At 45.9% G+C, this 12,904-nt stretch overlaps 1 protein-coding gene across 4 annotated transcripts in view; it reads right to left on the bottom strand.

The window, feature by feature from the left end:
• Window positions 1–12,904, bottom strand: part of HHAT (hedgehog acyltransferase) — a 219,908-nt gene that overhangs the window by 97,280 nt on the left and 109,724 nt on the right. For all 4 annotated transcript variants that reach the window (XM_006907692.3, XM_025043956.1, XM_015586121.2 and 1 more), the window contains one exon: window positions 6,699–6,734. In XM_006907692.3, the coding sequence (XP_006907754.1) occupies window positions 6,699–6,734 (36 nt within the window). The remainder of the gene's footprint in view (window positions 1–6,698; window positions 6,735–12,904) is intronic.

Below are 12,904 nucleotides of genomic sequence, written 5' to 3'. Positions count from 1 at the left end.
TTTTAGTATATTAATACCTAGCCCACAAGTAAAAACAGCTGAACATAAACTTCACTAACAGAGCTGACTACATCACTGTCTCAGATACCCATTCGCCTCTCCCCTTTTTCCTGCTGGCCTAGCTGAGCCACGTGCTCTGTCCTAGAAGCACACAGGGCACCATTCTCCAAGATCTTGCGTAAAAGAACACCACAAAACAAGGATCCAGAGCCATCCGACTCAGTCGTCGCTCACATTTGTGCAAAGCCTGCAAGTGGTTTTCCTCCACCTCCCTCTGCCCTCGTCTCCAAACTCAGCCACCTCAAGCCCTCCTTAGAGCCCCTTTCACTGAGAAACCGAAAACTTTTAAGGCGAAGACCGAGACTTACGAGACTATTTCTTTCCTCGGAATTCAGGGCAACTTCCCAGCTGTGCTGATGATACTCCTCTTGGGATTGTTATTATTTTTCTTATGCTCTAGACAGAGTCATGTGGGTATTGAGTGATCCATCTACCTCTACTTTTCCGTAAGTCCTGTTATTTTTCTGTGTTCGATTTTATATAATCTGAGGTTTTCCAAGTTTGTATGCCTTGCAGAAACACCTGACTTGGCAGCACAACCAAAGAGATCAAACTTTGTCCAATTACCTCAAGATTCCTGTGGTTCCTCTTGAGCACTGAGATACTGTGAGAACAGAGCTAGTTACTACCTCAGCCACGCTCATTCACATAGTCTAACATATCATTCAGAGTTTGGGATTGCAAACACCAGGAGCCACTCTAGCTAGTTGAAGGAGACAAGGAATTTCTTAAAGAACATTAGGTCCCAGAATATCTGGGTGGGCCAGCGAATCAGGCCGGGAGACGATGACTCCACCAGGCCACTCCGGCAGACCCTACTGGAGGCCACGGCCAGCAGTGCTGTGGCTGACACTGCAGAGCTGGGAACCCCGTTCCAGGCTGCATCTGAAAGCTGCGTGTCTCTCTACCGCCCTCACCAGAAACACTTCTGTGGGAGGCCCTCTTGTTTTCCTGACTCTCTTCTGAATCAAGGTTACCTCTTTGATGCATCTGAGTGGCAGGGCCTAGGACACATTCTTACACTAGCTGCAAGAGAGACCCAGAAAGTGGCTTTTGACTTGTACTTTGAGGAGGTAGAGTTTATAAGATCAAAAATTCCCCATAAAAGTCAGAAAGGTGTTTAAAAGGTACTGAATAGCCGGAGTATGGAGCAAACATCCACTATACTTAGGAAGCACATTTTACAAAACTCGGCAAATATCTCTCTCTCAGAACTAGACTGGCGCCCTACCAAGTTTCTGTCCCACAGTAAGTTGTCCCCATCCCTCGCAGCCCGGTCACTCCAGTGCTCTATCTGATGGATGCCAGCTTAACAGCAGGTATCCTCATTGCAACAGAACTTGATCTTGTATGTTGACCAATATTTGGAGCCATTCCCAAAGTTCCAAGGCTGCACGTATAGGGATGTTTAAAGGGGTAACATATTCCCATTAGCACACCAGGATTTTGACAATCTCCGAAAACAGATGATAGAGAAGCAAATCACTGCGCCGACTCACAGCATCACACCTATTCTCTGGTACATCAGCAACTCCTCGGCCCTACAGACTGAAGGGTGTGACGGATTCCCAGTCCACCGATGACACTGTCCCACAGTTTTCTCACTCAGAAAACAGTATCTGGATATACATGAATCTGCTCTAATTAATGCAAAAGTGTACATCACTGAAAATATTGGTATTATTATTAATATATCAGTTATAATATTTCTCACAATGGATCTTTCCACTCTACTATATGAATAGGCTACACACTACGCATTTTTATTGAAACTTTCTTCCCATCGCTATGGCAATTCCATTGTCTAAGTGAGGACTCTAGATCTGTTAGGACACATATGCATATATAACATAACTACAGCTACATGTCCCCAGCAAATTCCTTAGTCACTCATTTCCAAGTTACTGCTTAGAATTAAGCCGGGCTTTGGTCTTTAAAATGGCACTCAAGGCCTTGCATCGCCTATGCCAGGACAGCCGCCCACCTCCCTGTGCCCCCCAACTCTGCGCTCCAACCACAAAAACCTTCTCTCCATTCTCCCCCCAGAATGCACCCTGCTCCTCCACCAGAGGGCTCTTCCCTCTACCCTCCGCCCCAAGCATTGCCTCCTGGGGGGACGTTCCCCACGGTCAGCTCCTGCCCCACATCTGGGTGTCCCCCTTAGTACCCCAAAGCTTTTGATGTCTAGAGGGCCTTTAAAAGTGTTTGAATGAATAATACATTTCAGTTTTCAAAAATGCAAAAGGACTTGGTAACCATCTTCTTTTCATTTAATCCACTTACTTATGAAACCAATTAAGTGGTCCAAGCACTATTTCAAGAGCTGGGATAAAAGCCATCACAAGGTAGACGAGGTCCCTGCCCTCACCTGGCTTGTGCTCCAGGGGGCAGAGACAATGCATAAACAAGCAAACAAGTAAGCAAGCACTATGATTCCCATGAAGTGATGGAAGGGTAAGGTGTGCGAGCCATTTTCGCTAGGATGGGCAGGAAGGGCCTCTTTGTGGCTGTAGGTGACACTGAGCTGAGAGATGAGTGAGGAGGAGGCGGCCAGGGGAAGATCTGGGCGAGACTGAGTCAGGCAGAGGGAAGGGCAAGCTCAGGGGCCTTGCGACAGAGAGGAGCATGTCTGAGGAACGGAAGGGAAGGAAGCTCCAGGAGATGAGAGTGGAGGACAAGGAGTCAGAAGTCCGTGAGGAGGACTGGGCTCCCTTTGAAATGCAACGGGAACCATTGGAGGGTTTTGAGTAGGGGGGCTGCATGATCTGATTTATATTTTTCAAAACTCACGGTGACAGGCTTATCTGGGAATTTGGTGAAATTGCGGTTTTTGAATCTCAGCCATCACTGTGCTGCTCTACCCTGAGCTGGAGCTCAGCGTCCCAGGCCTGTCCTTGTTCCTCAGGGAAGTTTCTTTGACATCCAGCTGCTGTAACAGCTAGCTATCTGTGTTGAGTAACAATAGCCCTAAACGACCCTTTAATTTCCTCCTCTTTATGTCTGGTTGGCATAGTGTAAAAGATGTGTTGATGCACATGGACAGTAACTGAGAGGCAGTTCAATGGTGGATCATGGCACAAGGCTCTCTCTCTAGAAGCTGGGCAGCTGGAGAGAGTGGGCTTGGCACTGGGAAGTTCACTTGGGATGGAAGTGTGCAGCCTTCTCATGGTGACAGGTAACAGGTAACAGGTAGCTTGTCTTTGGAGCTCTCAACAAGCCCAGGCCCTGTCCTTCATTGGCACTTTATCCGCGGGGTCTCTGAAGGCCCAGTTCATATCCCTCAGTGCTCCTGCCTTGGTGCCACTTCCCTGGGATGTCAGTCACCCTTAGGACTTCGAACTCTTCAATCCACAAGGCCAGTTCCCTTTCCGGGGCTGCCTGAGGTAGAACTGCACCTGGTCCGCTCGTGAAAGCTGTTGCATAATGTGTTGGTGTATTCTCCTTTGTCTTATTAAAAACCAAACCCCTTTCTATAAGGTGCAGAAGGACTGAGCTCACTCAATTTTCCCACAGTCATCATAAAACGCGATATCAAAAACGCTCACACTTCATTAAATGTGACAGCTCCTTTTTGCCCCAGAGCTCTGTGAAACACACCAACCACTGAAAAAGAAGCATGTCCCTCTTTGCAGTTGGCTAGGCTGAGATCACAGATAAGGCTCTGGGTTTTGTGGAAATTTATGTCATTCCAGAGAAGTCGACGTTACTTCCATCAGCATAAAAGAGGCAGCTAATTAATTTCAGGCACGCTGCAGTGTCTTTTATGCCAAACTCTAAGCATTCGGTGTAGCCTGACGAACCAGAGTACATGTTAAGAGCTTGTTGGAGCCAATAAATGGCGTTAATTAAAAAAAAATCTATGTCAATTTCTCCACCATCTCCTCCTTTACAGGGGGAAATATATTTTCTTCTCGTGACCATCACGGAATGAGAAGGATCTCTCAAGTACCGCCCCCCCACCCCCTCTCTCTTCCAAACCTCTACAGTTTCCTCTAGCAACAGATTTACAGGACCATGTCGTCGCTCTCTGGGGTTACGAGGCCACGCTCACTGCCTCTGCTTCCTCATTCCCCCGGCCATCACACTCTGCCTCTCATCAGCCAACTGAAACCACTTTCTCTAAGTCTGAAGGGCACTTAAGACCTGCTGGTGGCTAAATAACAAGAGTTTCTCCAATTAAAAAGGAAAAAAAATCCCCACTCAAACCTCCCTCTCCACCAGCTGCCCGGTCTTTCTTTCCGCCCCTTCCTAGCTTAACTTCTTCAAAGAGTTGTTGTGCCTTCCTCTCGCCTCCCATCTCATGCACCCCCACTCTCTTCAACCCAGCCACGGGGTCATCATTCTAAAGAAACAGCTCCCCTCAGGCACCCGAAGATAAAGAGTGCTCAGTCCCCATCAGGCTTGACCTCCCAAACTGGGAGCTTAAGTGAAGAGGTGATACCCCACTCCAACCTGGAATTACTGAGACAGGGACTGACTGCTCCCCAGAACCACGTCCCCCACTCCCACTCTACTCGTAAGCTGGGCGGATGAGACAGGAAGGAGCTCTTGGCTCAGGGACTGCTGTCACATGAGGGGTGATGAAGAGACCTTGCCACAGAGACCGGGCATGGCTGCAAAAAAGGGAAGACTGACCTCTCGTTCTCCAACTGGATAAGCAAGGGACATATCATTTGCTCTGTGCCCACCGCGGTAGGGAAGAGGAAGACCGCCGAGAGATGGCAAGGCGGAAAGATGCTCGCTCCTCCACTTCTGTTTGATTCACAGAACACGGATTAAGGTCACGAGATAGAGCATCTTACCAGCACCCATGCAAAAGGGCAAGGGGATCCTAGCACTGGTTACGGTAGAGGCACTTAACCAGTCCCTCTCCCTCCTCCCCGAGCAGCACAGGAGGCACAGCTGGAACCCAGAAGAAGGAAAAGGAGGAGGAGTCCTGGGGACAGACCACCCCTCCCCCCACTTCAAGTCACTCGCCACAAGCCTGGCAAGTGATAAGCTCAGGGAAGGCATTAAATCAAACGTGATGCTATTCCCAGATATATCAAAGTAAGTAGCACATGGTAGGCTTAATAATTATTTATTGAATAAATAACTGAACAGCTTCTTCATTCTCACCCTCCTTGTCCTTTTGGCCTCATTTCATTCACTCATTCGTTCACTCCTACCACAGATGTTTGATCTTTGTCGAAGGTTAATTCTATACAACTGAATCACAGAAAGGTGATTAAGACATATTCCCTGCCCTTAGAACGTTACTAGAGAAAAATTTTAAAAGTACAAACTTGCATCTACGTCAGGGAATGACGTGAACAACAGCACTGCAGTAGTCCAAGGTACCGAAACCATTAACTCAAAAATCCAAACGACTCCCTGAAGTATACACAGACAGCTCTTCCTGATCACGTCAGATATAGAATTCTCAGGCCTGCCTTTCCCTGACTGCTGGTCCTTCATCCCTCCTGCTGGAATGCATTAACCCTTGATGTGTCGAGAGTGGCGGTGTATACGCTACCATCTATGTCTGGCATCCTGGAGAAAGCCAGAACGATCCATAGTCCTCGGGTCTGGGGTAGGCCAAGGAGATTTGCACAGCCTGGATGAGGCCCTGGAGGAAGGACAAGGTACGTACGACCCTTCATAGACCACCAAAGGTCATCCAGCATAGAGCAAATGCTGTTGGTCTCGGGTAAAGGTGATGCCGATTATGCCTGTTTCCCCTCAAGAGCATCTTACCCACAGGAAGATGGTCGTGCACGTGGAGAGCTGAACCACCTGCCCCAGAAATCACGTGTGATTTACCGAGTGTTCACTAGCAGACCCTTAGTCAGAATTAATTCACATTTAGAGCCACACGTTTGCAGAATGCACATCGCTCCTCATGATTTCTGGTTTCCTTGTAATCTTCGGCTTATGGTCCTTCAACAACAATTACTGCTTCCCACATATATTTCTGACAGGCATTTTAAAGATAATTTTTCACCACTGTTAAAATAACAGACATTTAATATAAAATCTAGAAAATACAACCAAGTTGACAGCAGAAAAAATATCACGTATACTCTTACCAATATTGTTAATATTCTGGTATATTTCCATTTAACCTGTTTGATTTAATAGCTACTCGGAATTAATATGCCCCATAAGCCAACTCTGGTAAAAATCACCAATAATAAATTAGGATATAAACTGCCATCTGTAATCTCTTTCAATTATGAACAGGCTGTATCTTTATGACTATAAAACAACCAATAGATTCAGTTTACAAAGCTTAAATTCAATAGAAGGAAAATTGGTTAAGCGAATTGGTTTCGTATGTGAATGGAAGCTGGCACTCTTCTCTACTGGACTTTCCAGATGTCCAGCCCTTGGAATACAGCTTGTCCAAGCTCTTGGTTAGCTATCGTTTCAGGTATAAACTCCTTTAAACATAATTTCCTTTGACTGTTTTAGAAGGATAATCTGGCATGATTCTGGGAGGCACAAAAAAAAACCCACAGTGCTAGTGGTGTTTTCTTAACACATATACAACTACCATTATTTATCAGGATATTAAACAAAGATTTTATTTTCAACTCAGTCTTCCCTAATAGACATATGCTATTAAATGATCTCAAAAATAAAAATGACTGGCTTACCTGATTAAGAAATCATGCAGTCCAACATCAAAATACCTGTTCGAAGGAGAGAGAGACAAACATTATCAATAGAAAACACTTATGGAGTGGTGGACTTGACAAAAAATACATAATATGCATTCAGAACGTGGTGAATAAATGGACTATTCTGTGACAGTCGTTCTCAAAGTATGGCCCCTGGAGCGGCCAGGGCAGCATTACCTGGGAACCTTCCTGGAAATGCAAATTCCCAGGCCTTGCCTCTGACATCCTGATTCAGAAATTCCGAGGATGGGCCAAGTGATGAGCCTGAACAAGACTTCCAGGTGCCTCTGGTGCAGAACCACAGCTTTATGAGGATAAAAGTGTTTCGACAAGTCTAAGCTCTCTCTCGAAATAGAGGCGCTAAGGCTGGACTTCCCGGGCACCTGCCATCCATTTTTCCAGTAGTCGAGTCCTTTTATAACACTAGCTGTCTCCAAAGTAAACGAAGTATGTTTTTAAAGCACAAAACCACGCTGGCCTAGGAGAAGAAAAGGGGCGGGGGAGGCTCAGCACTGGTTTTCCCGCTCCTCCCAGCCAAAGTCCTTGCACTTTTCAGCGAGAGAGCAGCCGTGTCCCTGTCAGGGTCTGCCCTCGCAGGGAAGGGAGCAGAGCGGCTCCCTGCACCCGCCCGTGAGCTGGAGCCTCATGCCAGGCACCCCGCAAGCCCTGGGCAGTGGGGACCCCTTGCAGCCACAGCCTCCCCTGACACCACACTGGCTTAGTACATACGAAGGGCACTCGCTGCCCTGGTGTCTCCTGTTCCCCCTGAACCTCCAGCCACTTAGACGTGCCCTTCTCTCCCTTTAGGTCTGAGTGAAAAGACTGGGTGACCAGAATCATGGCACTGCTGTCCACCAGGCTGTACTGCTACTTCTAACACCTAGATCACCTAGATGGTGGCTGTTGTGTCCCTCTCACCAGCCTGGCCTCCCAGGTTAGCAATCTGACTGAGTAAAGCCTGAGCTGATTCTGTCCCTACAAGGCAATGAGCAACGGACACAGAAATTCACCCCGGAGTGGGGCCTGACTGCTCAGGCCCTGACTCTCCCTAACTTCCAGCCCCACCCCTACCCTGTCCCATGAGCATCCAGCACCTCTGCCACCTGACACATGCAGGCACACACTAACATTAAAACAAGATTCCTTCTGGGGTATCTTTAAATGACAAGGTTCTATCATGTACTTAACCATCTGATTACAGATCACGGACATGGGGTAGGTGACGAAAGAGAAACAAAGCCAAACATAAAATTTACCATTTTTAAGGGTTCAGTTCTGTGGCATTAAGTACAGTCACGCTTTTGTGCGACCATCACTTCCATTTACCTCTAGAACTTTTTCATCTCTGCCATGGTCAAGCTCACTTAGGCTCTTTCCAAGGGTTCAGGGCTGGCCCTCTTCTGGGGTTCGGTGTCTTTAATTTCAAAACATGAGCGAACCAATGACATCTAGAAGTATGTTCTCATTAGTTTTCCTACACAGATGGAAAAGACTCCTTAGGAAGTTAGAGTAGAAATGAAATAAGTCTTTTTTTTTTTAGAATTGTATAACAGGCACTGTGCTGGGCACTCTGTGCCTTATCTCTTTAAGTCCTCGAAACCAACCCTGCAAAATAGGTCCCGATTTAATAAGGCTGCATGTCCTTTTCCCCAGCCACTTAGCTAGTAAATTGCCGAGTCAGGATCTAGCTCAGAGTACCAAATGTCACAGTCTGTGCCTATTTCCTTCATGTATTCAGCCACTGACTCATTTAACAAATATTTACCGTGGCCTACACTGTGCCAGGTAGTGGAGGTGGGTAATGCACGGCATATAACTCCTAGCATAGAAATGGCCAAGTCGACAATAATTTTAATACGGTGTGAGCAATATCAAACATTCTCTCTCTTCACAGATCGCACGCTCCGTGAAGGCAAGAGCCAGCCGCCAAGCAGATTCCCAAGGAACATCTGCTGAGCGGATTGACGTGTGAATGATGTGCTGTAATAAGGCGTCAGTGCCTCTGTCTGTTCTGGAACTTACAGAGTACACTGCAGAGACGCTCAAAAGTAGTTAATTATTACATCAGCTATTTTACGTAAATACACAAGATAAATACCCACAGATAGAAATGGGGCTTCTCTTCTGGAATAAGAATCTATCAAACTGTATCTATCAATTATTCTTATCATCTTTCTAAGAAAATAATCTCTCATGGCTACCAGCCCACAGTAAGCCAGATTTCCTCATGCGGAGACATAAGAAACAGTGATCCTGTGCATATCATTCTTGGTTCCTTCCAGAAATTAAAACTAGGAAATCTTCTATGTGTGTAGGTGATATCAAAGTTTTTGTTGTCTGAGCATCAACTGACAGCAGCAGTGGGAGGTAGTTTTCAGCTCAGTATAAAACGGAACCTTCTAATAAGTTGTAATGCCCTAACAAGGCAGTGAATTTTCCACCACGGGATGGGTTCAAGCCTGGGTTAAACGGCTGTTTAGAGGAAATCGAACCCTCAGATAGAAAACTGGAATGGATAGCCTTAAAGTTTCCGTCTAGCCCCAGGCTTCTGACTCCCTGTGCTAGTCACTTGCAGGAAGCATCACCAAGTGTGAATTCTTACTCCCACAGCAGCCGTTCTTGTCTGAAAACCATCAGCAAATTAGGGGACCGTGGCTGGGCTAATGCTTCCGTTGCAGCCCTGATCGTTTATTTATTGCTGTTATGACTGCAATTCTCGTTAGAGCCTCACAGTGCATCAAAATGAGGCTCCTTGCGCCTGATGCATGTTTATTCACCGAGCAGAGACCTGTATATCCTCGAATTTGGTCCCTGCTTTGACAGGGGTGGGCTCAGGCCCGTGCACAGCAGAACTCAGACCAGAATCCACAGTTGGTTCCGGCGCTTGTTCTGCTCTGCCGGGATGCCTGCTTCCCAGGGTCCTGGTCCTTCCTCCCTGGGTCCTGGTCCTTCCTCCCTGGGTCCTGGTCCTTCCTCCCAGGGTCCTGGTCCTTCCTCCCAGGCTGATCTTGGCTGTTTGGGAGCTAGGAATTTAAAAGGCAGTGAACTATAGCCAGAAGGTGCATGTGCCTCATACAGCCAGTGAGGTAAGTTTCTGAACAACGGTTGTCACACCCGCTTAGCTGACACACGCAGGGCAGTATTCATCTGAAGTACCAGATTCAGATCTCAGTCCTCACCTCTATTTCAACTTACGATCCTCACACTTTTTCATCTCCAGACTGTTTATCCCGTTAGTGGGCTGCCAAACTTTAGCTCTCCGATTCCTGCCTGGGAAGTTTGAAAACTGACTTAAAGAGTTGGAAGTAAAAACCAAATCAAATCACTGTGAGAATAAAGTTTATACCTAGACTCAGGAAGCCCTCGTTAGTGTGGCTGGGCTACCTAAGTTAACGCTAGACAGTGGTATAGACCTTAAAGTGTATCTGCTCTAACCTCCTTACCTAAAAAGTTAGGAAACAGAGGATAATGAAGATGAAATACTTTGAAACATAACTACACAACTAGCAGCGGAGCTAGGGCTGACACTCCGGGTCCCCCAGACCCCAGTTTTTTATTCAAAGTGTCACAGCACTGCCCTCCTCCCAGTCCCAGTCAACACCTTTATCTTCTGAGATTGCCCCGGATACAATGCTTGGAACAGGCTTCCCGATAACGTCACATAATAACGGCCACCATGTCATGCCATCTCCATCTCCACCCGTAAAAGTCGCGTGAGTATAGTCAGCAAGATGCCATCCCCTCACTTTCATAAGTTCCTTCCACAGTCCAGTCATGCTGGATCCAACCTGTACGTCCATTCGAGATTCAGAGCCTGCTGGCCGTCAGGAATAAAAAGAGATGCTCGGAAAACAGGGAAAAGTGAAAGTGAACTCGGGTCAGAAAGACACCCGTTAGCAGCCAGACTGCATTCGGGGAAATACCAAAGTCTGATGGGAAAGTAGAAAATGAGAATTATAGCCCTAGGAGGACAAATTCTGAGCAAACATGGTGAAAAATAGTGTTGGGCTTTCACAAAGGCATGATCTTCACTGCATCGGACAATTGTCTGCCATCAGATCACTGGGGAGCAAATTCTGGGAAAACAGCCCCAAAGTCTGCAGATCTGGATGGACATCTCACCGTGTCGGAGAAAGACAAGGAGAGTACCAGTGCCAGGTAGGACTGGCTCAGGGGCGAAGAGCTCTCCTGAACTACAGAGGACACCACAGCTCACTGGATGTGGAAACAGAAATTCAAGGTCTGAGCCCCTGCTCTCTCACTTATTTGACCTTTGGCCAAAAAAAAAAAAAAATCATCCCTCCATGCCTCGTTTTTCTTAACTGTGGCATGTAGGTATCATTATACCTACAGTGCAAAAAGGAACAAACGTAATGTCTACAAGTGCTTCATAAACATTCTACGAATGTTCCAGATTATTTTTCTCTCCTCTTTAGACGTTATTAAGTTCCCGAAGGCCCTTCCTCAAACTGCATTAATGTTTAGCTCTTACATTTAAGTCTGTAATCTATTTGAATTTTGTGCGTTGTGTGAGGTACGGTCTATATTCACCTTGCTTTTCATTTCTTCATGTGAAAACGTCTGCTGGACATATTTGCCAACATGGAGGTCACTGGCAGCTTGATAAGTAGAGTCTCACTGGGTGGCAGAAATGAAAGCCAGACCACATAGCCAAGTAAAAGAGCAAATGGGAGGGATGGGAAGCAGACAGTGGACATAAGTAACCCTTAGGACAAGTTTGGTTTGAAAAGAAGGAGCAAAGGTAGTAACTGCAGAAGGATGAGACAAATGAGGTTGTTTTTTGTTTATCTGGGGGGAATTTTCCACTGCGACAGGTGATGGGCACAGAAGATGGATGCAGATGCAAGCAGCAGAGGGATGAGTTTTAACAGAGAATGAGGCAAAGTCCTCAGCTGAGAGAAAAGTGGATAGAACCTAGGCTCCTCCCACTAGAAGCCAGCAGGCAATGACCTCCACAGAACATCACCTGGGGTGGATCTAAAGCGTTACTGAGATACAGGGGAACTGGCTCCAGAAGGCAACCAGAAGCAACAAGATAAAGGAGAGAAATCCACAACCCTAATGGAACTACTTATAAGGCCCTGCAGATCTTTCCACCCAGGATGCCACTGACAACCCACCTACTGAATTATCTCCAAACAGGGAACAAGAATATCCGACTTCTGCCTTTTATTCCCTCCCCAGAGACGTGGGCCTCAGCTTCCACTTATGAAGTAAACTGGGCCAAGACACCCAGTGCTTCAGGAACCACTATAAAGTAGGTCACGCCCCGAAAGGTTGAAGACTGGGAACTGGGCAATTAAACAAGTCAATACCCTCAAAATGCCACCAGGTCATGAGACTTTAACATAAAGCAAATGTTAACACAATCTTAAAAGTTGAATAATGTAATAATGTCTTCTCTGTACATACGTATTTATGATCAGTCATTTTATTAAAATCTCATTCCATCCCACAGCATTTCCCTTGTGGATACAACTTTACAATGAGCAATTATTCATGATACGTGTTTGACGAAGCTGTTTATTATGGCTTGAAAAACTGCCACCGCACGATCATTTCGGTGATCTCGTTTCACCCCTTGAAAGAGATGAACATTTGGTTCTGTCGCTGTCAGTAATCCAAGGCCAACTGGTTTGAAAGGCAGAAATAAGACTCGAGTGTGTTTAAGCGGGTGAGACACACAGGCTTTTGCTTCTTGTTATAGGAAAACAAAAAATTCTTTACCACAACTGGAATTCAAATAAAATGGTCATTATATCTAAAAATGATACTTAATAAATTCAATATTACTATCATTCTCACCAAATTATACCCTTTGCCGCCTCAGTTTTATTTTCATATCAATTATATATAGGATCCTTGATTTAAAAATAAAAGAAATGCCCCTTTGATATTTATTCTCTACTTGACTGTCCAAGATACAAGCAGAGTTCCAGAGTTTTCAGACAACCAAGGAAAGCCTCAAGTCTCTGTAACCTCTCCCACACTCACTATTACCAGAAAAATGTCTTAGTCTCTCCTTGGGCATCTCTCTCATCTAGATAGCTCCAGCTAATTCGAGTGAATCCTTCTATAAATTTCTATAGAATTCTCTTTATTGAAATTCAGAAGAAAAAAACAAAGGTGGTTATACGGTAACATTTTGTCAATGAGTGAAA

This window comes from Pteropus alecto, unplaced genomic scaffold (genome assembly GCF_000325575.1).
Source record: "Pteropus alecto unplaced genomic scaffold, ASM32557v1 scaffold101, whole genome shotgun sequence".
Classification (NCBI taxonomy): domain Eukaryota; kingdom Metazoa; phylum Chordata; class Mammalia; order Chiroptera; family Pteropodidae; genus Pteropus; species Pteropus alecto.
This window is presented reverse-complemented; position numbering and strand designations above follow the sequence as displayed.